The sequence below is a fragment of the Falco peregrinus genome, chromosome 7 (genome assembly GCF_023634155.1).
Source record: "Falco peregrinus isolate bFalPer1 chromosome 7, bFalPer1.pri, whole genome shotgun sequence".
NCBI lineage: Eukaryota > Metazoa > Chordata > Aves > Falconiformes > Falconidae > Falco > Falco peregrinus.
The window spans coordinates 38848383-38873383 of NC_073727.1; the positions used below are offsets into that span (position 1 = coordinate 38848383).

General features: G+C 40.6%; 2 protein-coding genes across 12 annotated transcripts in view; one reads left to right on the forward strand and one right to left on the reverse strand.

Annotated features, from left to right (window-relative positions):
* Window positions 1–9828, forward strand: part of LOC101911196 (uncharacterized) — a 34124-nt gene extending 24296 nt beyond the window's left edge. For all 4 annotated transcript variants that reach the window (XM_055810407.1, XM_055810408.1, XM_055810406.1 and 1 more), the window contains 5 exons: window positions 862–990; window positions 3080–3194; window positions 4122–4256; window positions 5482–5607; window positions 6446–9828. In XM_055810407.1, coding sequence (XP_055666382.1) covers window positions 862–990; window positions 3080–3194; window positions 4122–4256; window positions 5482–5607; window positions 6446–6567 — 627 coding nt within the window. In that variant the 3' untranslated portion in view covers window positions 6568–9828. The remainder of the gene's footprint in view (window positions 1–861; window positions 991–3079; window positions 3195–4121; window positions 4257–5481; window positions 5608–6445) is intronic.
* A 1116-nt stretch (window positions 9829–10944) lies between these two features.
* The window catches only part of MAP7 (microtubule associated protein 7), a 127302-nt gene continuing 113245 nt past the window's right edge, over window positions 10945–25001 (reverse strand). For all 8 annotated transcript variants that reach the window (XM_055810384.1, XM_055810383.1, XM_055810382.1 and 5 more), the window contains 7 exons: window positions 23008–23200; window positions 21389–21490; window positions 21062–21112; window positions 20910–20967; window positions 18311–18449; window positions 12426–12652; window positions 10945–11753 (listed from right to left, as the gene is read on the reverse strand). In XM_055810384.1, coding sequence (XP_055666359.1) covers window positions 11743–11753; window positions 12426–12652; window positions 18311–18449; window positions 20910–20967; window positions 21062–21112; window positions 21389–21490; window positions 23008–23200 — 781 coding nt within the window. In that variant the 3' untranslated portion in view covers window positions 10945–11742. The remainder of the gene's footprint in view (window positions 11754–12425; window positions 12653–18310; window positions 18450–20909; window positions 20968–21061; window positions 21113–21388; window positions 21491–23007; window positions 23201–25001) is intronic.

Sequence of the window (25001 nt, forward strand, 5' to 3'; positions counted from 1 at the left end):
TCTAATTGAATAATGTCTCAAATTCTAATTTCTAAGTAGCAAAAATAATATAGTTAATTGCTAACAAATGTAAGAATGGTATAAAGAACTCAAAATTCCTAAGGGAAAGAGGCTAAAAGAAAAAATGCTCCCAAAGGGAAATCTTTTGCTTTTAACTGCAGACCCCACCCAGAGCCTGTTGAGATCAGGTTTCTTTTATAGAACAGCCGTGCCTCCTTAATCCACACTGTTATTGAGGAAACTACCTGGGCAGTAATCCAAACTCAGAAGATCTGATTCAATTAATATTAGTGGTGATTGGAGGAAGACCACATTCCCAGAGAGAGGGACTCAGTAAAGTCCCTCTAGAATATCCATCAGACAGCAGATAAATGTATTTATAAACTCGGAAGATGCTGTTCAGAACGTGTTACTAAAGTGATGCCTGATTACAAACTGATCTAAATATACGGTCCATTATTGTAGGTGAGGTAAATTGCCGAGGTACTCAAGGACACACCACTGCTGCTACTTCACCGTGTACTTTTGCCTTTCACACCTACCCTGACCACTTCTCCTTCCAGTCAGGATCACACATCCTTCCCCTGACTACCAACAACCTCTGGGAAGCGTTTGATACAAACGAAAGTAAAGTACTGGAACCGAAAGACTCCAGCTTTACATAGCAAGTGCTCTGTAGATCAGTGCCAGTCAGTAGACCATGTTTTGAGAGAAAAAGCACTGGACCCAGCTGCTACACCATTGGTTTAAATGAGCCAAGTAATGCTTTTCTTTCAGAGCTAAGATCTGTCTATCCATCCACAGTTGTTGCATTGTGTTGTCTGTACTGGATGTAACTGAGATACCAGTTGCTCTTCTCAGGACATTCTGGCATGTGCGGAGCTACTGCAGAGCCTGGGGATGCTGCTGGCAGCACACAAAACAGACCCTGTGATTGTTGGCCATGCTGCTTGTATCATCAAAAACCTGAGCCTTTCCAAAAACAGACAGGTAGGTACCCAGTACTTTTTAATGGAACTATACCCTGGGAGTTTGCACTTATATTTACATCAAATCTGCATTACCCACAGAAAAAAAATAATTTTAAATGAAACATACCCCAAGGATACTCTACACAAAATTGTCTGTATGAATAAAAGGACCTGATGTGCCATAATGAAAGGGGGTTTTACTCATATTTTCCTAAAATAATACAAAAATGCTAATGAAAATAAGAAATGTCTAATTTTTCCTATGAATAATGTGGTTACCTAATTTGCATAACTGCATCACAGGTATAAAACATACTTCTAGCAAAGACATTCCATACTAATTAAAGAAACCATCCAGGAAATGCCGAGGTTTGTTATAAACTGAATCCTTATTTCCTAACTCCTACTCTTTGGCTGCCCTTAGTTATCCACTTATGGTGTTCAACACTGATCTAATTTCACTGCCAGTTTTTTTTAATATAACCCCAGATATTGAATGTTCATTTTTGCTGGTTGGCAAGATACTAATTGTGCTGAGATGCTACGAAGACCTCTATTGTTGACTTTGCTTCTAACGCAATCCATATCAACGGATACATTTCCTTTCTCCCTGCCTTTTAAGAGTACCTTGATCAAACAGTACCACTAGTAACAATCAATACTGGGGGGAAAACCCAACCCAAATCCTTGTCTCTGCTTTGCCCCACTTTCTAGTACACACTTTTGGAGACTCAGTTCCTTTTTTCCTCTTTGTTCATGATCCAATTACCATTAGTTCCAGAGATTTAAACTAGCCAAAAGGAAGACTATTTCCAATATTTTTTGTCACTTATACTAAGATAAGAATTACATGAATTTCTGATAATTGTGAAATTCATTTTTGCAGGGAAATAGATTCCCTCTAACTTGACAGCCCAGAGTAAAAGTAGAAATGGACCATCCTTTCCAAGTTTGCTTTAAAAAAATTGCCATATTTGTCACTTAAAACCTGTGACTGTTCTGTTATCAACAGGAAGCTGGTTCACCTTCATAAAACTTTATAATGTATAGAGTACCTAGCTCTCACTGCATAAGTGAATCCACAGACATGAGTAGGGGTGCCAGGTTTCCAGGGTCATTTCTAAGGAACCATCCCTAAAATACATGAGTCCTTGGCACAAGAGGGAAAAAAGTTTTTATACCAACAGGACATGAACAGAGTATGGGAGCTTGAAAGGCAGCAGTCTTTAATCCAGCTTCAACCTCTAAGCAGCAAGTTAAAAAACTACAGCATAAAATGAGCACACAAAAAATGACAGTGCCTTTTGTTGATAGACACCTGAGCTCCCTTATGGAAGCGTGAGCAGCTTTCATTATTAGGACCTCCCAGAGAGCCGATAACTTTGTGATTCAACTTCACTATAAGCAGTCACCTCCAGGTAACTCATTCAGGACTCATTTCTTGGTCTCATGTGTTTTTTATCCAGGTCAGCTACAGGCTAAATCTCCTTTCTGTTTTTAACTTACTCTTTAAAATATATATCCCAGTACAGAGACGTGCTGTCCAACACTACTTTTAGCATAGCAGATTCAATCTAAAAAATAATGGATACACAGAAATGTTTAATTCATAACATTTCTCTCCAGAAACAGAACTCACCTTTGCTAGTGAGAGGTCAGCTCATATTTCTGCAGATGAGAGCATTTCAACACCAGAAAGTTTTCAAAGCCCTGGAGGCAATAAAAGAAATAGAAAAATGTCCACGTTTCCCAATGCTTTGCCCTGTAGCACTCAGCTTATTCACCTCTGCAGCAAGACTTGAGCAAATGACATCTTAATACTAACATACAGCCTGCTACAGCAGCAGTAGGTCAGGGAAGTCTCTGAGCTCAGAGTGATCTGTGATCGTGAGAACATCCCACAGAGCAAGCCCTGAGAATGCCTAAAATCAGGTGATCTCTGAACAATCCAAAGTGTTTGCACCTGGTGGTTGTAGCTCTGGGAGGAGATGTCTCCATTATCGATGTTTTAGCCCTCAGTATTGCTTAGTTGGTCAGTGCTTCTGAAGTCCTCAGACACCACTAAAACATAATGGAAGTGCTAAACGTGAGTCTCTTTCTTGTTGCAGAGAATCACTGAAAGCCCATGTGTTGAAGGTCTTCTCCAGACCATGCTTTCTACCAGCATTCAAGAAGACTCGCTTTGTTATGTGACATCTTGCCTTGCTGAGCTAGCAAAGCAAGGTAGGGAAGCAACCCCACTATAAATAACTTAATCTGAGAAGTGTATGTATCCTTTATTAATCCTAATGATGATGAAGCACAGCGGGTATGTACAGCCCAGGTCTTTCCCTTTAAATTCATGGAGAGTTTTGCCGTAAGCTTCAAGAGGTGCAAGATCTGACTCACTGGCAGGACACATGGGCTCCATTGTTAGTGCTTGTTTCTGTTGAACTGCTTAAAATTTTTTATTCAAAATTCTTTGTGCTGAACTTCACTGCTGTGTGTGGCCTGTCTACTTTACTTGTAATGCCACCCAGTTTCTCCAGCTGAATTAATTTCACAATAGCAGGAACTAATATAAGAAGAGAAAGACTAAAATACAACATGGCTTTCTCTTTTAATTTTTTTTTGCACATAGATTTTACAAGAGATCCCAGATTAGCACCTGTGGAAGGTACGGCTCTTCTCATGGCAGAGGGGATCAGTGTAAATTTTCCCAGCCTGCTCCAGCATTGGATACTCTTTGTTGAATTTTTCATCATTTGTATCTGTTTTAACTGCTATGCAACTGGTGACATGTCACATTTAATTTTGCAGGAGGTGCCCAGCAGCTGCTGGGCAGACTGAGCCCGCTAAGCAAGAGCAGATCTCATTCACGAAGTGATTCATCCATTCTTTGAGAACACAAAGCCAACAGAATAAAAATCCATCAGCCTTTCTATGAATTACATCTGTGGCCCTAGCTTACTGAGAGCATAACCTCAGGACACGACCCTTTTTTACAACCTAAACATACTTACTGCACAAGTTCAGCACTTATTTTGCTTCTCCAGCTGCATGAAGGGTTTCCTATTTAGGCAGTATGGTTTCTGGCAGACCTCTCACCTTCATTTCTTCAACACTAGACTTTCAGTTTACAGACTACTCTCTTACCTCTCTGTCTTCCAGAAGGAGCCATGTTACGCATGGTCCAATGGATGGATGAACCCTTGACAAAGTGCTTAGTGAGACTGGCTGGCCATCTGGAACATACCGAGCCATCCTTCCATGCTGCCTCCATCATCCAGCACATGATAGGTCACGGTAACTGTCACACAGCATTAACTGTGCTTTCAAAGAGATTTATGGCTGGCTGGAGTGAAATGAGCCTTTTCCCAAACGAGTTAACTGTCAGGCACCAAGCAACCTTTACATTCCTATAGCATCCTCTGTCTGGTGTCTACAAATTTGTTAGCATAAAAGCACCCGCAGTCACCCTTCAAATACTCATAACAGAGTGCTTGAGTGCATGAGAAAGCCCAGGGATGAAAATGGACCATAAATAAAGATCTGATTCAGGTGTTTGTTGCCTTCCTCAAGCACTACCATTCTGCAGGTCTAGTCTGTAGCCAGTTCTGAAGTCCTTAAAAACAACGTAAGTAGGAAGGTGGGCAAGTGTAAAATACTCCTTACCAAGGGAAAGATGAGAACATGTTTCAGACAAGAGTCATCGTTTCATCTGTTTGACCCTCCTTCTCAGTGTATCCGAAGTGATAGCATTCCCCACAGATGGGAGCAGAGGTTGGTAGAGGCAACTCCAATGGGGTGGTTGTGTTCCAGAATTTTAGTTCAGCTCTGTTCCCTGACCAGCAAGAGGAAAGCACCTTACTGAACCAGACACTGCTGTTACCATTGTAGACTAGATTAGCGGGAGCAGTGAGGTGGCTTTTAAAAATGCAGCCTGTTTTTTTAAGTTTCAGTGAGAGAGAATGAAAAGAACATTATTTTTACCTGCAGAAACAAACATTACATAGCTTAATATACTCATCCTATGCAGATGAGACTCTTTAAGACTTGCAAGAAAAAGGTGTTCAGATGATTCTTACCATGGTTTCTAGAAGAGCATGGTTAGATTTTAGATGCGAGAGAAACTGAAGTTTGTGATGAGTCTCCAATAAGGGAAAAACACAAACCTATTTGAGTTCTACCATGGAGGATTTGCAACAGGGCAGACTGTCAAGTAGCGAACAGAGTCCAACAGCACAATCGCATGATGGATAGGTTAGCACATCAGGCTGATCAGTCTGTCAATCAGCACGCACCTCGCACGAGGACCAGCTTCCTGGCACAGCAGCCCACTCAGCGTTTTATTTACCTGAAGTATCAGCAATACCATTAGAGGCTATAGTACATGGAACTTCTTTGCTGTTCTTTGCAGTAACATTGGTTGTAGCTGAAGGTAGGCAAGTCATAATGACCTGAAATGTTATTACAAAAATCAGTTTTCATAATGTTTTATTAATCTCCAGTCATTCTCCTGATTATGCAGAAAAAACAATGCTTTTGTTGAAGTGTCACATCGGAGATCTTCAGGCCTACCTCAAGAAATTTCTTACCCACCAAGAGATCCGCTTTCAGCAGCTGGGCATCTCTACGTTCTGCAGACTGCGGGAAGGTAGGTCCTTCATGCTGGGATGAGCCCCCAGCACGCTGCCAGACGCTGCCTACTCCTGTCAGTGGGAAACAGGCACTGCATTATAGCAAAAATCACGGTGCTGGGCAGCTTCCTCTGGGGACTGGCTCGGTTCACTTAAGCAAACAGAATCATCTCAAGGGTAGCCGTTACCTTACCTGTTTTTAAGTAATGAAGAGTATAATGGTCAAGGCAGCATATTTTTGTTTGTTTGCTTTAAAACCAAAGGCTTTCTGGTCAGCCAGGAAACAGGACATCACGTACAGATGTTGTTATCTAATATAAGAATGTCTGGCACTAGATGCAACCTAAAAGCTTTTAAAATATAAATTTAGTTTATTTTGATAAAGCAAGCAAACAAGCAAATTGCATGATTAGCTGGTATTAAAGCTGAGAAATCTCACATCTCTTTCCTACTTAACATACTGTTCCTTAGTTTTTCTTTTTCCCTTTTTCATTAGTGTTTTTGGTTTTGGGTAGAAGTTGAGTACAGATGGGAGCTGTAATATGGTAATAAATGTATATAGCATGTATCTTCACATACGTAGAGCCAGAGCCTGCTATATTGATAGGCTGAATTTGGCAAACTGAGGTTTAAATGTCTGGACCAGGAGAATTTAGCAGCAAACAGTCTTGAAGGGTCATAGGGATGAAAACTGGATTTGTATGTGCTTTGTGTGGTAGAAGAATATTGCTCTATACTTTACACTGTAATAAGAACCATCAACTGCATCTAACCTGAAATACAAGCTTTCTAAGCACCTGCATTAAAATACAGGGGGAAACAGCAGATTGCCTAACACTTGTTTTTCCTCTTCAGATCCAGAATTTTCATTAGCATTCAGAAAAAGCCAAATAGCCAAACTCCTTGAGCAAGTCCGTCAACAAACAGAAGAAACTCAAGAGCTCCTTAGGGCAGCTATTTGCCACGAAGACAGTTAATATAAGCTGGATGGCTTATGACAACTTACGAGGTCCAAGAGCCTGAACTTTCAGAGAAGACAACTTTTTTCATTGCTTCCTATAGTTTAAGTTTTCCTGTTACTTGCAGTTTCATCATACAAAAGAGATGTTCTGATAACAAGAATCAGAGCAGGTCAAAAGACAATCCCTTGAACAAGGCAGCAGCCTTGGCTGGCTGCTGAAGTGTGCTCGAGGACTAAGGCTACATTCCTTCCAATGGTTTGGAGAACACCTGTTACACTTGGTTAATCTTCCATGGTTTGTTTTTGTTTGCTCACACCTCTGCTCCTCCCCCAAAAAACCCAGTGTTTGTGAGGTTTTATCATGTTAACAGGCCGATTCTACTCAAGAGGCACCTCTCAAGTACACACGTTACTCTGCATTCATCTTGATTTTGTTTCTGTTTCATGTCCCTTATTCCAGAACACACTCCAGGGACTTGACTTTAGAAAATCATAGAATTAACACATAATATAAAAGCGGCAAACAAATATAACAGGTTACTACAGGAAATAACTGCTGAGGGACAACTCGGAAATTAAAAGAAATTTGTAAGAAACAAGAATAGGGCAAGTGTTAAGGCTGATCCTTGCCTGCAGTGCAGGCACTACTCTCCAGCAGAAGAGCAAAGGCACACTGAGGCAGGTAAATGTTGCATACGTGTTCAGAATACAGCAGCTACCATGCATGATTTGGGTGAGATGTGTTTGAATACAGAAATCTGCATTCTGCAAATGGCACATTATTTCCAAAGGTACTTGCAACAGGGTAAAAATGAACATATTTGGCAAAATTAGGAATTGATACTATATTTTGATATTGATACTTCGTTTTGAAAGGAGTTAAAGGACAGAAAAAAAGTAGTAATATGTTTAAATTCAACTAATTTTCTTATATATATACAGGATACTGAACAACCTCCCCTTCCCCCTCTTCCAGGAGGAAAGAGGGTCTCACAGATCTTTTAGCCAATCATAACAGTATTTTTGAGGGGAAAAGAAGTGTAGCACACAGCCTTGAAATTATGGGGCACTACATTTTTTAATGTAGGTTTTAATTGCAAGAGAACAGTAATGTCTAATAATCATCATCTGTTACTATTCAAATTTCATCTTTGATCAATACACTTGTTTTTAAATAGAAGAATCCTCCTGGAGCTTCATGTTCAACTGGCTGGAGTACTGAAATTTTGGAACTACTCTTAAGGCAAACATCTGCTCCCAGATAGCACCGTTTCTTATGAAAACATTTCAGAAGAGTTTCCTGTCTGTCATGGTTTAATGGACAGGTAAAGCAGAACCCGTGCACACATGCAAAGCAAAACAAAGAATTCCCTTGCTACTTCCCATGGGCAGGCAGGTGTTCAGCCACCTCCAGGAAAGCAGGGCTCATCACACGTAGTGGTTACTTGGGAAGACAAACACCGTGACTCTAAACATCCTCCCTTCCTCCTTATTCCTCCAGCTTCATATGCTGAGCATGACGCCATACGGTATGGGATACCCCCTTGGTCAGCTGGGGCCAGCTGCCCCGGCTGTGCCCCCTCCCCACCTCTTGTGCACCCCCAGCCTCCTCGCTGGTGGGGTGGGGTGAGGAGCAGAAAAGGCCCTGGCTGAGTAAGCACTGCTCAGCAACAACTGAAACATCCCTCTGTTATTAACACGGTTTCCAGCACAAATCCAGAACACAGCCCCATACCAGCTACCGTGAAGAAAATTAACTCTACCCCAGCCAAAACCAGCACATTGTCTTTTGAGCTATTTCTGACCATGGTATAACTCTTACGTGCTTGTAGAGCTTTAGAGCTGCTACTGGATATAAACATGGAATAAAAGATTAATAATAATAATAAAAAAATAATTCTGTCAATGAAGATCTCAACATTGCATTTTACTACTGTGGCCCAAATCTCTAAGCTTAGCTTTGGTGCTTGGGGGAGGCATTTCTGTTAATGATTCTTTTCAATAACTGCAAGTTCTCTCCAGTAGTACTGTTTTTTTTTTAAAAAAAACACAAAACCAACAAACCCAACCAAAAACATACTTAAAAGCCTCTCTGCGGTGCAGTAAAAAGAACAGGGAGACAGAAACTTCAGATACAGCAGTAGGCCATTTTCAGTATTCATGTGTAACAGGAATTTTTTTTTTTGAAACCTCATGTGAAACACCCATGTGCTCAGCTGTGGGCAGTTGGGCTTATTAAAACAGAGGACTACAGAAAGCTGAATGACATAGCTAGGAACAAAATCAGAAAATCTCAAACTTCAGGCCACCTCCTTGGGTAACCAAATCATTTTCCAAAAAGAAAATCAGTGCAATGTTAAGCAGTGACATTATAATCTGTCCTGTATCTGTATTCTTAGGTACTTAATTGCAAACATTATTTCAAGGTCTAACGAGAAAGAAAATAATGAATCATCGGGAATGAAGAGAGAAAAGACATGTGAAACAAGCAAAACTAATGGTGAACAACCCAGTAGTTGTGATGTACCGAAATTAACTCACTGAATGTTATCCCTGTAAGCTTTTATGTTGCGCTGTTAAGACACAAGCAAGGAGCGGCGTCTTTCCAAAACACACAGCCTAGCTGCTGTGAAAGGCTGCTACTCTGTACCTTCGCAATAGCTGGCTGCAACTTCTACAGCTGCTAGTTCTACCTCAGTGAGTAGTGAAGTGTTGCCTCTGATAGTACAAGAACAGTTTCAATGGCAGGCAAAGCAGAGGGCCTTCATTTGATACCATATTTTATGGTCAAGAACAACATTCAACAGAAAAGAAACTATTTTCCCCTGCATTTAAAGAAAGGGACTTAACCAATGACTTCAAATTTCAATACTTATATTTTTTTTTAGGTGGTTGGTTGGTTTTTTTTTCTGATTCAAGCACCTAGCTTTATTCCCAACTCCCTTTTAGTCTGTGGATTGGGCCCTTGAAAAGGAGGAACTTTTCTCTCTCTCACTTGAAGCAAATCTGGAATGAATATAACTATAAATTGTTTTTACTGGTCTTGTTTAAAAAAAACAAAACACACGTGAGAAACTAAGCAGGCTCTTCACCTGTACTGCAAACACTGAAGCAAGTGTTCAAACCAGATGAGCATACTTTATACCTGAGCCTAAATAGATCAAAATCAGCATAATTTAAACCTCAGCCTAAATGAATCTTCACACATAAAACTGAAGCTAAATCTTACTGGCTCACTCTTTGCTCTTTCTGTCTGAAGTGACCCTGTACTGATTTTCTAGTAAAGAGATTAGAAGAAACCTGAAGAAAAGTTTTAAGCAGACCAGGAGTAGCAAGAAGAGTTTCCCATCGCAGATTGACTCCTGCTTCAACTATGCAAGAAAATGAAAATATAAATAGAAATAAATATTTCAAACAAGTTTTATTTGGTACTTACATGCTATATATAGGTTTAAAGAAAAACTACATATTTTGGACACTTGAAAATATTGTGGCTATGTACATGGAAAACTGAAGAAAGCAAGAAAGGAACCAACTTATTTACTGTGTCACAAGCTACTATTGAAAGCATTCTGACTGAATGGCTGTTTTTTCCCCTTCCAGATATATATTCTGGCAGGTAAGTCTCTTCCATTGCATTTCCATTGCTTTTATCCCATTGCCTGTGTAAGATGAACACTTGACAGCAGCAGAAAGTAATTTCTTCAAAAATTCTTCAGCTTTTGCCTCAGAATTTCTTCCGCTAGCAGAGATTTTCTGCACACCTTCCTAGAGGCCTAGCTCAGTGCTCACTCAAGGCAAGTACAGGAATCTTAATGGTACATTCTCCAGCAGCATAAACCTCTGTTTCCCCTAGCCAAGGATCTTCTCACTGACTTCAGTGAGCAACGCATCAAGCCCTGGTTGGTGCTTCAAACCCAAGTACCTCGAGCAAGCTCTACTTGCAACAGCATTGTTAATCAAAGGACAAAGAGGTGCAAGATTTTACAGTTCTGCCCAACAGCAACCTAAAGTGAGGGATGAAACAATGACAGTGGAAATCAGCATCAAACTAAAGAGAAAGCAACCTGCATTGCCCCTTTTACCACTCAAACTGCACTGCTTTATAAAAATCACACACTACATCACAACCACAAACAATGGCCATTTTCCATTTGCTCTGAAACGAGCAAAATAAAAATCCCCCAACCAACCTGCTTCATCATCCAAGACCCAAGTATTTCAGGTTTCACAGAGTCTTCAGTAGTCTGATAAGGCAAAGTCTTCCATCATTGGGAAAAGCAGCAATTTATAGGACTCAGAACAAGGTATTTCCTTGTGTGTGCGCACACGTGTATACGCCTTTTACAGTATTGTGAACATGGATGTAACTAAAGAAATCAAGTTTGCAGTATCATTTTACCACATTTTTCTAATTTATTCAATTAAACAATTTATTTCTGTACTGAACAAAATTCATAAATACATCATCTAGGAGAACAATAGGTTTTCCTCTTGTCCATGAAAAAATAATGCTTTCAAATTTTCACATTTTAAAACCTGCCTTGTCTTGTGTTTTAGAGAAAATGTGAGAAGATCATAGTGACGTCTCAATTTACAGAATGTCCCTGTAGGAATTACATTTACAAGAACCTGATACAGAAGCCTATACTTTGCCCCCATAATTAGAGTTCTCTGCAATAATATTTAAACCAACAGGTTTAAATGAAACACCCCATTAACTCTACTTGTAGAGCAATGAGGTATTTATTTTTCAAGTATTAGAACCACAAAGTGTAAAGGATTCTTTGCCAATTTTACAATTATGCCTTTTAAACCAACACCCACCTTTTTAAAAAAAGGATCAGTCCCACCACCCAAATCAGCCCATTGCTTTCAGATTCCAGTGTTTTGTGTCTTAAGGAATGCAGAAATATCCATTTACTAAAGAAAAAGCTTGTTGGAAAAAGCCATATTAAGTAACGCACGTGAAGCATGATTTTTCTAGTGATGAAAGCTATTAAAGAGGTGATCCGAGTCTATTCCCATCATTTTTTCTGCTGGTTTTACTAAAGTCCTTCCAAAAAAAGATATTCAAGAAATCTTTTAAAAAACTGGAGAGAAAAAAAAACAACCACTCCTTCATAGCATGGAGGAAACTCCACTGGCTGCAGAGATACTCATATCACCTTTGGTTCTTCAGAAGAAACAATCAGATCACTTCTACAACAGAAGGTATCAAAAATGACAGGTCAGCAAAGCATGACAGTACTTACTTAAAACACTATGCATTTATGTGATTGTTTTATTGTAAGATGATTTTCCTTACATATTCTAGCCACAGAAAAATAAAACGGTAGTCCAATTTAATCTGCTAAATTAGTATTTGTTTACCTAACATCCTTTAAAAGTTGTGACGTAATTCAGAAAAATCCAGTGTGCTGCAAACCATCCCTCAATATTAATGTCAGCAAGAATTTGATGAGGGAAGTACATCCAGAATTTTACCCAGAAGGTAGATACCAGCTCCCTTCTGCATGTGCTTATCAGATATTACGCTTACAGGACTGGAAGATGAGTGCTGATCATAAGCTAGGAACAGCAGCTGTCACTTATAAATTCTGTTTTGAAAGCAAACATTTTCGAGCAACTTTGAATGGTAGAAAGTAAAGTGTACTTAGAAAGCCTCCCTCAAAGAAGAGTTAAGGCCTCACCATAATTTGCACTGCATCTGTATGTACTTGGCGTGAATAGCTTTACAAAGAGGAGATATGCTCCTTTCCCCAAATAATATGGTGTTTAAAAATGCTTAAATTAATCAACTTATGTCAAGAGCTCTAAGTCCTCTGTCAATTACAACGCATTACAAGTGTTAATGAACCAAGGCAAACCTACCTGCTGTTTGATGTGTTTGAACACTATCTACCTGAGGCAAAAGAGTCCCCTTATCTTCAAAGGCTAGCATTGGATTCAAAGGAATTTCAGGACTATTGCTTCCATCATTGCTCATGGCATCCAGCCGGGATGGTTTAGAACCAATAGGCAGGTTTATGATCTCTTCAAAGTTATCATTCTGCATAGACATTCCATTTCCATTGGCATTTTTCTCTGGATTGAGATTGCTGAAAGAGAAGCATAGGTTTTTCCTCACACACTTCATCTAAACCAGAAACTTAGCTTTCCTCAAAGCAACATTACAAATGGAAGAGAATTCTGCATTAATGCCAAACATTCTTTTAGCCAGTAGAAACAAACTTTTGCTTCTACCACAGTAGAAAATCTGGTTTTGCGGCTATGTACTAGACACGCCTTCCCTCAAAGACACAGGGTAGTTGTTACATTTGGCTACACGACACCCAGAACGCCTTACGGACACTGCAGCGCTGAGAAGTGGCTGCAATGGGAAGCAATAAGAAAACTGCTGCAGCACCACCACTGCTATCCTGAGCCACCCACCTGCTGCAATTTACAGCCTCTAACACCTTTTCCAGCTCTCACAACCTTTGCTATACCCTTCCTCTTATTGTGAATCAATGTAACTGCCCTTAGATAAGATCACTGGCACTTGTGTTATTTCTTGGATCACCTCCTGCCTCCAGCTTTGGAGCAGCCTCTTCTACCTGCCACTTATCCAGAGAAAAATAACTCCCCTACCAGTGCAGCTCTCCTTTCAGTCCCTCCTCCCCTACAAGTTCTTAGGGCTTATTTCCAAGGCACTACCCAACTCTGCACTCCTCCCACTGATCACACCCAAGCCAGAAGAAACACCTTCCAGCATCCTTCATGCCAGCCTGCAGTTTCTTTTTCCATCTCCCACTTGACAGAGATGCCTTATGAGAAAGCTCTTCTACATCTGCCCCAGGCAGGAGCAGTACAAGCAGAGACACACTCTCCACTTACACATACTCCCCTGAGAAGATCCGTGATCATGTCTCAGTCTTGCCCTTCCGCTGCCCACCCTTTCATTAGGTGCTGTATTGTCAAATCCCGCTGGCTTTCCAGGTGGCATGAGCCATCCTGCCAGAGGCGAGAAGCTAAGGTGCTACTTCAGTGAACAGGATGGCAGTAGTGGGACCATAGCCTTTTTGAGAAAGGGCAAGTACTCAACTGACACTCAAAAATCACCTGATCTTTCACAGGTGCTTCTTAAGTCAACAGTTGGGTCCTGACAACTTTGGGTACCTATTCCCCATTCGGAACATGACTGTTCAGGTTGTTTAGAAATGCTTTAGCCATAAAGGCTCAAATGCAATTTTCCTAGATTTTTCTAGATCGGAACTAGGCTATGAGTTTCCTCAGGGTGTTTCTGAGCAGGTGGCTTGGTTTCACAGGCTAATTTTCTCCTGACAGTACATTTACTAGTCTTAAAAAAACCTGCTTGCAATTGGCATATGGTTTATTTTCATTTGCTGGCTTCTTCGGGTGTCCACCTCTTCACAAACAATTACAGAATTGTTTTACAGTACTTCCCAAGAGACAGAAAATAATTATTGCTCTTTTGAATGTGGCAATGCTTTACCCAGAGCCCAGACTTCCTGAAACAACATCATGCTGGTTTTCATATCAAGCCTTTCCCACTTTTTCAAACCATCACCAGCTCTTCCTCAGAAATGAACTCCCCTTTTTTCACCTGTGGATGTGCTGAGCAAATTTTAAAGTGAAAAATATGTTTCACTGCACTGAGTTTGAGAGCAGACACAGAAATCCTGCTGGCTGCCTGGGAGACATCACAAGTCACATCACCCTTTTGTGCCAGAGATCCATGTCTGTAAGATGAGGAGCAGAATCTGTGAAATGCTTTAGGACTAATAAAACCTGCTCTATAATGTATAGTTATAGGTTACTATTCACTATAAGGTTTCCTGTTACTTATTTCATCCCAGTCTACTGTCAACAACTTTACTAGAGCTAGGGTAACACAGCAAGTTTGATGGATGGCGTAAGAAAAAGGCAGGAAGTAAGCAACTGCTCGTTCACATAAATTAAGCAGCATAGGACTTCAAGTATTGGTACAATGAAGAAGCCTCTTGCTTCTGCAAACATGTAAGTTTTTCTATCCAATTCATCAGCTGACTTCATAGATAAATAGTTCTTCATATTTCTTTGTCATTGCACTGCCAGTATTACATGCTGAGTTAGACCAGGATTCACAGACTTGAATGATGTCTTTTGAGACAGAGTAGTCTATGCAATCACAAAGAGGCTACAGAAGAGAAAACCATGATTACGAATCTTCTAAATTTTATGCTATAAAATCCTCTACATTTTATGCTATTTGCTGCATCAAATTACTAGGGGAGCAAATTTAGAAAAAAATGGAACGGTGGAATGAATTTCCACTGGACATCTTAGAGGCCATAAGCTCAAAAAGAGATTAGACAAACTCCTAAGAGATTGGTGTATCCTCCAGCTTCTGGTAATTAGCAGCTCAGGGACTACTTGAGCCTGTGGTTGCATTTGGATCACAATTCTTAGTAACCCTTCGTTACCAGAGAATCTCCTGGTACTGAATTTTTTTTCCTTATACTCTCTCCCTAAGTGACCGCTACAGGCCATTAAAGCAAAGAACACAAAAGTGATGGATTTTTGACCTGCTACAGCTATTCTTACTGTCTTATGTTACATTCTTAGCAATGTCTTGATGTCCAATGCAACACTGGAGATACCCTTTTCAGGCATAAAGTGCAGAAAGAACTGGGTAATTTTGGCATTCTATCATAAGTGTGCTTGTAGTGAGATACTTGCATAATAAATTAAAATTGTGCTTATTCCAGGATTCTGTTGTTCAGTAAAGCAAGAAAAATTAGAATCTGGAAAAAATCTTTTTGGAATCTTATAATTTACTAGAACTTTGAAAATGCTTTAACATTATATCTTACTTTCAACAGCTGTTTCAAATTCAATTTTCCATTCCTTGGGCAAAAAAAAACCCCACAAAACCCTCAGAATCTAGCCAGAAGTTAACACGCCATTAATAATATTGCAGTATCCATGAACTGCCAGTTTTATTGGTAGATCTAGGTACTTTACTATATAACTGGAAAATTTCCATGGTATGCTCCATTTTAAAAGATACTTAGTGTTGCCCTTTCCATCATACAACACCTGAATGAGAAATGTCTTCATTTAAGTTCAATTGTGAGTCTTCTCACCACAGACTTATAGGTCAGATACGAGTTCACTCCCTGCCCAACCCCACCTCCAATAATAATTCACTAGCATTCAAGCATTAAATCATTTAACTGAATTTACTTGTGGGGAAGACACTCAGAGCAAGCAGAGGTGGCAAAACCAGAACCCTTGCAGCACCACTTGAAACTACATACTACAAAAATCACATTCAAGTTCAGACACATCATTTTAACTCAGAAAACTATGAAATAAGAATTTTTTTTCTATGAACCAAGAATTAATGTAAAATCTATTTGAAAACCTTGAGTGCTAACATGGTAGAGCAGCTCAATTCACAAGCAAATATATCTGGTTTGTCGGTTGGGTTTTTTATTCACAATGCAAAATGAAGAAGCTTTAAGCCTAACTGATTAATGTTCATTTTTTTAAAACACAGGAGTAGGAATACCAATAAAATTTTTGTCAAATTATTAGGTGGGGTAGATGATTGCGCCAATCTATCATCTGCAATAAGTGTTTATTAATAAAACTAACAATTGTTGACAATATAAATATGTTAAATAATGCAGCAGATCACAGCATTTTCATTAGGGTTTATGAAGATCAACTGTCTTGGAAAGCTAATGAAGTTCCAGTAAACAAGATCTGCATTGCTGATCAAAAGCAGCACAGAGAGCGGTGAAGTATTGATATCAATTGCCTTCACTTTGCCAGAAGTCTTTAATTTTTTCCTCAGTTGCATCGTACTTATGACCATGGAAGCAAGCATACTGTTTCCAACTGAATCCCAGCTGCAGAGCTGACACAGGATGGATGGCATGATGGGGAGGAAAAGGGATGAAGGTTCAGCACAGTAAGCAGTCAGGCAACTTCCCGTTATGCCCCAGAGTAGAACTCCTTATCTTCACACAAACCTCTTAGAGCTTTCTGAGTCACCCTCCTTCAGCGCTACTGGCGCAAGGGACAGAGCACCTGCATTGTCTGGGGACTGACCCCACGTACAGGTATTCTAGGTTTGGTCACTGAATGCCAACCCCCAGTCCTGTTCAAAGAAATACATTGAGGGCTAGACCCCAGGCCTGTACAAAATAGACCCGCTGACACTTAAACTTCTGTCCTAGAGCCAGCGAAGCTTCCCACACTTCCTACACTGTAGGAGGGAAACAAGTCTGACTGCTGCTCTAGGCCTTAAGAAGACTCCTCTCCTTCGTTCCCTCTTCTTGCCCATACAAACGCATGCCATAAGCCCCCCAGACAAAGCCTTTGTAAGTTGTGGTCGGAAATCTGAACTATCTTGACCTTAAAACATGCTCAAGTCCTTTCCAGACAAAAGCCAAATCTTTCTTGGGGCTGGAGTCAGGTGCTTACACAACAGACCATCTCCATCTGTTGCTATTTGTATGCTACAATGTCAGGTATATCTAGATGTCAGACCACCACAGCACATGAGACGCAGTAGCGCCGGTGTTGGCACCTGTGGCTTTTACCATACGATAGCATCTATGCTGCTGTGTATTCCTTACAATAGTTTTTCAGGCTGCCCGGGCTAAGCTTACACCAGGATGCTACTAAGTGCTTCGCTTCAGCCTTTGCCTTCCCAGTCACTGTGGATGTACCTCTAAAGTAGAGTCCCTCCACATCCCAACCTGGCCTATCGGTTTTCCTCTTCCACAGCCTTATACGCACTTCCAACTTTTGTGGCTGTTCTTCAATCTCATTTATTCATTCTTCACTTTGGCTGTTCTGAGGTTCCTTCCACATGGATTATAATGCCACAGGACAGCATTCATTAGTGTGGCACATTTTCCATTACAAACATCAAGGTGCGTATAAGGCTGGGAGCGATTAACATTTACTAGCTGCCCGAGACAATTACGAGGCAGCTCTGTGCAGCTCATCCAATGCAGCTCAGGGCTTGGCATCACTGACAGAACTTCTCTCAGCAGGAGCATCTTTGTCAGCATGAAAGCAGGCTAAGATCCCTCAGGCATATGGAGGGACCGACAGAGGGCAAATTCCTCCTTCAATTAGTGCCAATCACACCCTGCAACATACCGCCCATTGCGGACCACGTGATGGCTTCCCACACTCAAGTTTTTCCATGCATATTCTGGCACTACCTGCATAAAACATGAAAGGACTACGGGATTATTTGGCTTTCTGCATTACTAAAATTGAAATAACTGACAGCTCATGCTTATGTAACAGATTTCACTCAGTTCAACACCCAGGTTTCAAGCATTTCAACAATTTCTCAAAGTCTGAGTGACTTGGATTTGTGGCTACAGAGCACGCCCAATGTTGAATATCTACCTCCCCAAATTCTTCTTATTGAGAACAAAGGGGGTTTTTTTGAAAATGCAAAGCCAAAATGAGTAGCACTGGCAAAACAACACTTTGTTCCAGACACTGCAAAGAACATGCTGTATTTCTAAAAATTTCTTTGGTATCAGTTGGCAAAAATGGGTTACGGCGAAGTGAAAGATGATAAAAGTTCTCTTCTGAACACAGGAAAAGATAAACAGGAAACAAGGCAGATTGAACAGCTGTCTCTTACTTAGTTAACAAATACATGGATGGGAATATAATTTATTACTCTAGTAACCCGCATCCTCTAAACATGCTCCAGTACTTAGCAATGTTCTTACCTGTCCATGTTTACAGGAGGTTGATGTGAAACAATCACAGGTGTGCAGGTGACAGATTTGCTGTTGTGCGGAGACTGTGTGGCATGTTGAAGCTGAGGTCCTCCTGCAGGTTCCAAAGGAGATGCAGGACTGTTTATGGCTAGAGAGAGAAAACAGATTTTCATAGAACAAATCTACCTGCATATTAGGATAAAACATTTCCTACAAAAGACAGCACGATCAAGGCAAGCTACAGCTTAAAAAAAAAAAAGAAAAAGAAAAAAAGGATCACATACCCATCCCTCCCCAACCCTGCCTCCTTTGTCAAGTTTTTTGGGCACACAAGCCCTGCCCTGTTTCATGTCCAAAGTAAATGCCACAGATTTCAAAGCTGTAGCTTTACAGACAAGAATAGACATCTCACAATGACATGCACAATTCCAGCACACAAGCCGGTGGTCAAAATAGGCTGATATCTGACAGAATATTACACTGTCCTTTTTCAAGCAACAACAGAGAATGGAATAGGAGAACAGTGGGACATCATCAGTTCCATACACTGGTATTTCTTGGTTCCAGTGTTGATCACTGACTGTAATCCAAAAGGAAATCAAGAGACAAAAATCTCCATGGAAAGGATACTTCTTTCAACAAGTACCAAATCACTACTATAAAATGTTGTAGACAGCAACATAAAATTAGATCATCCTTGTGCTTCATCCAGAGACCATATGATAGATGTTACTGGCCTGCCTCCGGATGTTTTTTTAAAGTACAACTTCCGCACTGTATCTACAGTCACTCCAATTCACATGCACCTCAGTAAAAGGAAGCAGTAGCACCCCCCCCATACTAGCATCTGTTACAATAATTGCAAGGACAATTTGGCATTCATAGGCTTGGACACATTTATCTTGGTTACCCAAAACTCCTCTGATAAGCCCCTCCTTCAGCTGCTCGGTTTTGCTATACTCCAAATGCATGGGCTGAAACTTCTATACTGCATGTCTTAGTCTGATCTGTGGTTTTTATATGGAAGATACTAGAAATAAAGGTTTCAGTGCTTCTACAAATGGAATAAGAGGAAGATACACTGACTTAACATATAAAAGGAAACAGAAGAAAAAGTTCTCCTTGGAAATGCAGAGCTACCTCCTATTTTGAGGCAGAGGCCAAAAAATGACAAAAAGGTGATGGATTTCATTTCATTGTGTGATTTGGCCATTCCCACAAAGGTCTCCTCAGGTTTTGTCAAACAGTAAGAAAAAAATTAAAATTTTAAAAGTCACCATTTGTGTATGGTCAGAAGAAGTCTGTTAGACTGTGGTATGGAAAGTTAGTTGGCCAAAATATGTCCATTAATTCATATTAACTCAATAGCACATCTAGATAAAGCAAAGCCAAACAGTAGAGCAGCCCTGAGGGTGAGGGTAGTTTTTTCTTTATTCAGTCACTCAAGGACTTCAGCCTTTGCTTGGGGAAACGGAGGTCCAAATTCTCCTCTGCCTTAGGAAACTGAGTACTTACTAGTCTTCCACCTCTGGAGGGAAAGCACTACCCACAGGTTAGAGAGCCATTTATAGTTTCAAGAACTGTTTAAACGGATAATAGCACCTTCATCAATAACTATAGCAAAAGATGACATCCCAGATACACACAGTATTAACAGTTCACAAACTTCCCCCCCTCCCAAGGACAATATATAAATAAATAACTTCCAAACACATATAATGAAATCTGTGTCAAAATGTTTCCTGGCAGTGCTAATTGTAAGTGTCCACTTTAAACATCAAGAAAAAAAGTCATACATCAGCCAGTGCTGTTATTTGTCTTTCATGTTACTCAACTCAAATACAAAGGAGAAAAAAGATATGTCATTTAATATGTTACGCTACAAGAGGATAAGCCATTTCATAGCTCAACTTCAGTGTCTTTGAATACTGCCAATTCATACTTGGTGATTGTTGAATATAAGCTACATTTTCTTTTTCATTTATTCTAAGGATTAAAATTTTATATAAAACTTTATTTAAAATGACCAGGGAAAAAAAAAAAGATAGAGGGAACAGAATAAAAGGAAAGACTAAGAGTGTGGGTGTGTGAGAAGACTAGGCTTTTCTAGGAGTTTGGAAAAAAAAAAAAAAGGAAATTAAGACCAAGTGAATAAGGCAGCAGGTATGGAAGAAAGAAGTCACAGGGAGATGTTTAGAATAATGACAGTTTCTTTCGATGACTGAGATGAAATAATCCTTTAAGAAAATGGAGTAAGTCTGCAACAATCCCATCTGTAATCCTATGCAAAAGAAACTGTAGAATCAGTTTCATCAGAATCAGAAAATAATTTGTTTCTTTTCGCTTTATAAATTAGATTTGGGAATCAACTCCCTCTCCTTAAACGTCAATGTGACAAAGTTGCTAAAACAGCTGATTCATTTAGTAAGGGCTAACTACCTATATGGAAAGGCTAAACAAATAATGTCTACTAAGATTTCAGTTATACTCCTCTCATGGCTTTCTTTACTGCAATTAGGGTGCCAAGTTTCAGAACTGTATCTCCAATCTTTGTGCTTAGCAGGCATTTATTCACCTGTTGTGCTCAGGGCACAATTAAACACAATACCTGCTTCTCCAGTAATATTTGCCTTCGATATATGTCCATTTTGCTGGTCATTTGGTTTCTACAAAAGAAGCACAGTTTTGTAAATTAAAAATGGCACAGGCAAAAAGAAGTGAAATGTGTCCAATATTTACACATTACGTAGCAGCACTGACCTTATCTACAGCTTCTACACGCCTAGTTCTCTTCATGATCTCTTCCAGCCTCTACAATGAAATATAAAGGGGTAAAATAATGTTTGCTGACATTAATTTAAAAATATCTCTCTCAAACCAAAACTGCTTGTCAGTTATCAGCTGCACCTGTTTATTGCAAAAAGATGAAATATTTATTACTATTGGCAATATTGCCTTCACTTTCACATCAGGCTACGCAGATGAGGACTGCGGCTTTTCTGAAGGCACATTTATATCTACAGCTGAGGTGGAAGCAAACTGCTAAGGCAAAACAAATTACTGTTTCTCTATGTGTACTGAGTTTACCTTCTTCCTTTCCAAGCGTTCTTGCTCTTCTCTTTGGAAATGCTTTTCACGTTCTAATCGAATCCGCTCTGCCTCTTCCCGTAGGCGAACTTCCTCTTCTTTCTGAGTTGATGGTAAAAGAGGTGAGGAATAATTTACTTTTAAGGACAGATTACACTGATATCTGCTTAACTGCATATCTACAACATACCTACAACAGAAAAGACACTTTTGGAATTTACAAGTCACCAAAAACCTTTTCAGACCAAATTGCACATTTCTTGATTAATCTCCATGGTTTGCATAGCATTAGGAGACGCATAACTAAACAATAGACATATTTGGTTCTGTGCCTGTCCTGGGGCCTGTGCATGAAAACATGTCAGATGACAAACAAGGAACAAATTTCCTAGCCTTCAGCACTAAAACAGCAGCCAGGAAAGTATTAAAGAGATTCATGTTTTGAGTGGTGGATGTTTTTGAGAGCCACACAAAAGCAGCAGAAAGTTTTATTTGGCCAACAGAGTCATTGCTTAATGACACCAAGGACAAACAGCCACAGGTACATTAACACAAGCTTTCCATTCCTGCTTTTTTAATTAAATGTAAAACTTGTCTGGAATATACTGTAGAGAGGCCTTGCTCCTTGACAATGACCGTGTTGTATAATGGTACTACTACAAAGTTCATTTGTTACAGCTTTAACATCCAAAAAACGTTGGCCATGCTCTATCTCTGAGTGCTAAACTGGGGATGTACCTCAGTTTAGCATTTCAAAGAAAGCAACATATATCTTCTGAAAAAGAAACTACAGTTTCTAAGCTATATTCACTAACATCATCCTTTAAGCATTTATTTTCAGAAGCATACATTTAATTATTTACCAGAAGAAAAAAAAATAACATTTATGAGGCAGATTAAAGTGCTGAGTTTTGCGGGCAATAAAGCGCATGCAAAAAGTAAAAGCACGTGCAAGAAGAATCCTATCCAGAAAGCTTACCACAGTCTCTCCTGCGGTCAGTAAACCAACATTATATCCATCAAAAATGACAGCACTTGAAAAATTATATTTTTATTTATTTACTTTTATATCTTTTGAGTAGCTGCTCTGATTTCAGGAGGGCTGCACCAGGTAAAGGTTCTCCTTGGCTTGATTAAAGTGATCAAACCCCACCCTTTCCCACTAGCCCCACACAAAAGCAGTATTGGGCATAGGATTACAACTCAGCAGTGCTTATCTCTGACACTCTGAATAGTTAGTTATCTTGGCCTCTAGACTTTCTTTAACTGTGGGGATAAAGAGTTGTCTGCTATAACACCATTCATTAAAGTCCCCCAAGACAACTCTATTTATTTTTTTCATCACGATTTACCAGGAATAGGAAAGGATTTGTTCTAAAAAAATAAATTCTACAGGGAACCAAACAAAACCCAACTCCTTACCAAATGTTTTTGTCAAAAAGAACTCTCTTTATTCTTTGGACCACTCTATGGAATGAGCTCTGCCCTGACCCTATTCGCTTTACATATAGCACTTAAATTTTAGATATCCCTCTGATCTAGGTACTGTGTAAGAGGTGCTTTTTCACCCACTTCACTGCCACCCAGACTGGCACAGAAATTCCAGGAGGGGAGCATACTTGTTTCTGAATACGCTCCATCTCTTCTTTCTCCTTCTGTTCCCTCTCTTCTGCCTGTCGGCGCAGCCGTTCTTCCTTTTCCCGCTCCTCTGCATCCTTTCGGGTTTTTTCTGCTTCCTGTCTGCGAGCTTCTTCCTCTTCTCTGCGAGCTCTTTCTTCAGCTATCCTCTGTGACAGCTCCTCCTTCTTTTGCCTGCAACCATGAAACAAGCATAAGGAAAGTAAGTAAAAAAAGGAGGGGAAAATCCCCAAACCACAAGATTCCTGACCCAAGACACCAGCACTGCAGAACAGCTGGATAAAGGTTGCACTACTGTCTCATGAGTTGGCAGGTCTGCTTCCAGCACCAGCCAAAGGTGAAGCTCTATGGAACATAAAAAACTTTGAATACAAATACCTCTCCAGCATATGCCTGGCTTTCACTGATCTATGACTCACATACTTTCTGAATCAGAAACAGTATAATTGACTTTAATACATCTTGCAAAACACTTCGTTCTGTAATTTCATTTCATTATATTTTGAAATAGTAGACATTTTTTGTACTTATTTTATCTTGTGGCGGTGACTCCTGAATTTAAAAAAAGTATTTAATTCTGCTGATTTTTGAACGTTATCTCCTAACCTCACTTAGTGCCCCCTTATCCTTGTATTCTGGGAGTTAATAACTTTTCCACTTCACCTTTGATGTTACCCAAATTGTTTAGGACTTTGTATCTTATGATATCCCCACTCAGAAGTAAAGGGCAGATGGCCTTCCCAGCTGAAGAATCCTTACCTGTTTAGTAGATTTTCATATGAAAGCTGTTCTATACATGTATTGGGTTTGCATGGCGAGGTTTTGGTAGTGGGGAGGGCTACAGGGGTGGCTTCTGTGAGAAGCTGATAGAAGCTTCCCCTGTGTCTGATGGAGCTAATGCCGGCCAGCTCCAAGAGGGACCCACCGCTGGCCAAGGCCAAGCCCATCAGCAATGGTGGTAGCGCCTCTGGGATAATGTATTTAAGAAGGAAGGGGGGGTGGGAAATCTGTGCACATTTTGCAGCTGGAGAGAGAATTAAGAATACGCGAGAGCAACAGCCCTGCAGACCAAGGTCGGTGCAGAAGGAGGGGCAGGAGGTGCTCCAGGCGCCGGAGCAGGGGTTCCCCTGCAGCCCCTGGTGAAGGCCATGGTGGGCCAGGCTGTGCCCCTGCAGCCCATGGAGGTTAACGGTGGAGCAGATAGCCACCTGCAGCCCATGGGGGGACCCCACACCGGAGCAGGGGGATGCCCAAAGGAGGCTGTGACCCATGGGAAGCCCATGCTGGAGCAGGGTCCTGGCAGGACCTGTCGACACATGGAGAGAAGAGCCCACACTGGAGCAGGTTTGCTGGCAGGGCTTGTGACCCCATGGAAGGGACCCACACTGGAGCAGCATGAGAAGAACTGCAGCCCATGGGAAGGACTCATGTTGGAGAAGTTCATGGAGCACTGTCTCCCATGGGAGGAACCCCAGGAGGAGTGTGAGGAGTCCCCTCACTGAGGAGGAAGTGGCAGAAACATCTTGTGATGAACTGACTGTAACCCCCATTCCCTGTCCTCCCGTGCTGCTGCAGGGGAGGAGGTAGAGAAAAATCAGGAGGGAAGTTAAGCTCAGGAAGAAGGGAGGGGTGGGGGGAAGATGTTTTTAAGATTTAGGTTTTATTTCTCATTATCCTACTCTGATTTGCTTGGTAATAAATTAAACTAATTCCCCCAAGTCAAGTCTGTTTTGCCCGTGACAGGAATTGGTAAGCAATCTCTCCCTGCACTTATCTTAGCCCATGAGCCCTTTGTTTTATTTTCTCTTCCCTGTCCAGCTGAGGATGGGAGTGATAGAGCGACATTGGTGGGCACCTGGCATCCAGCCAGGGTCAGCCCACCACAGCTTGTGATCTTCTTTGATGTCTGCCTGTACTTATTTTCCTGGTTTTACTATCTCAAAAAGTAGAAAACTCAACACTCAAGACATGGATT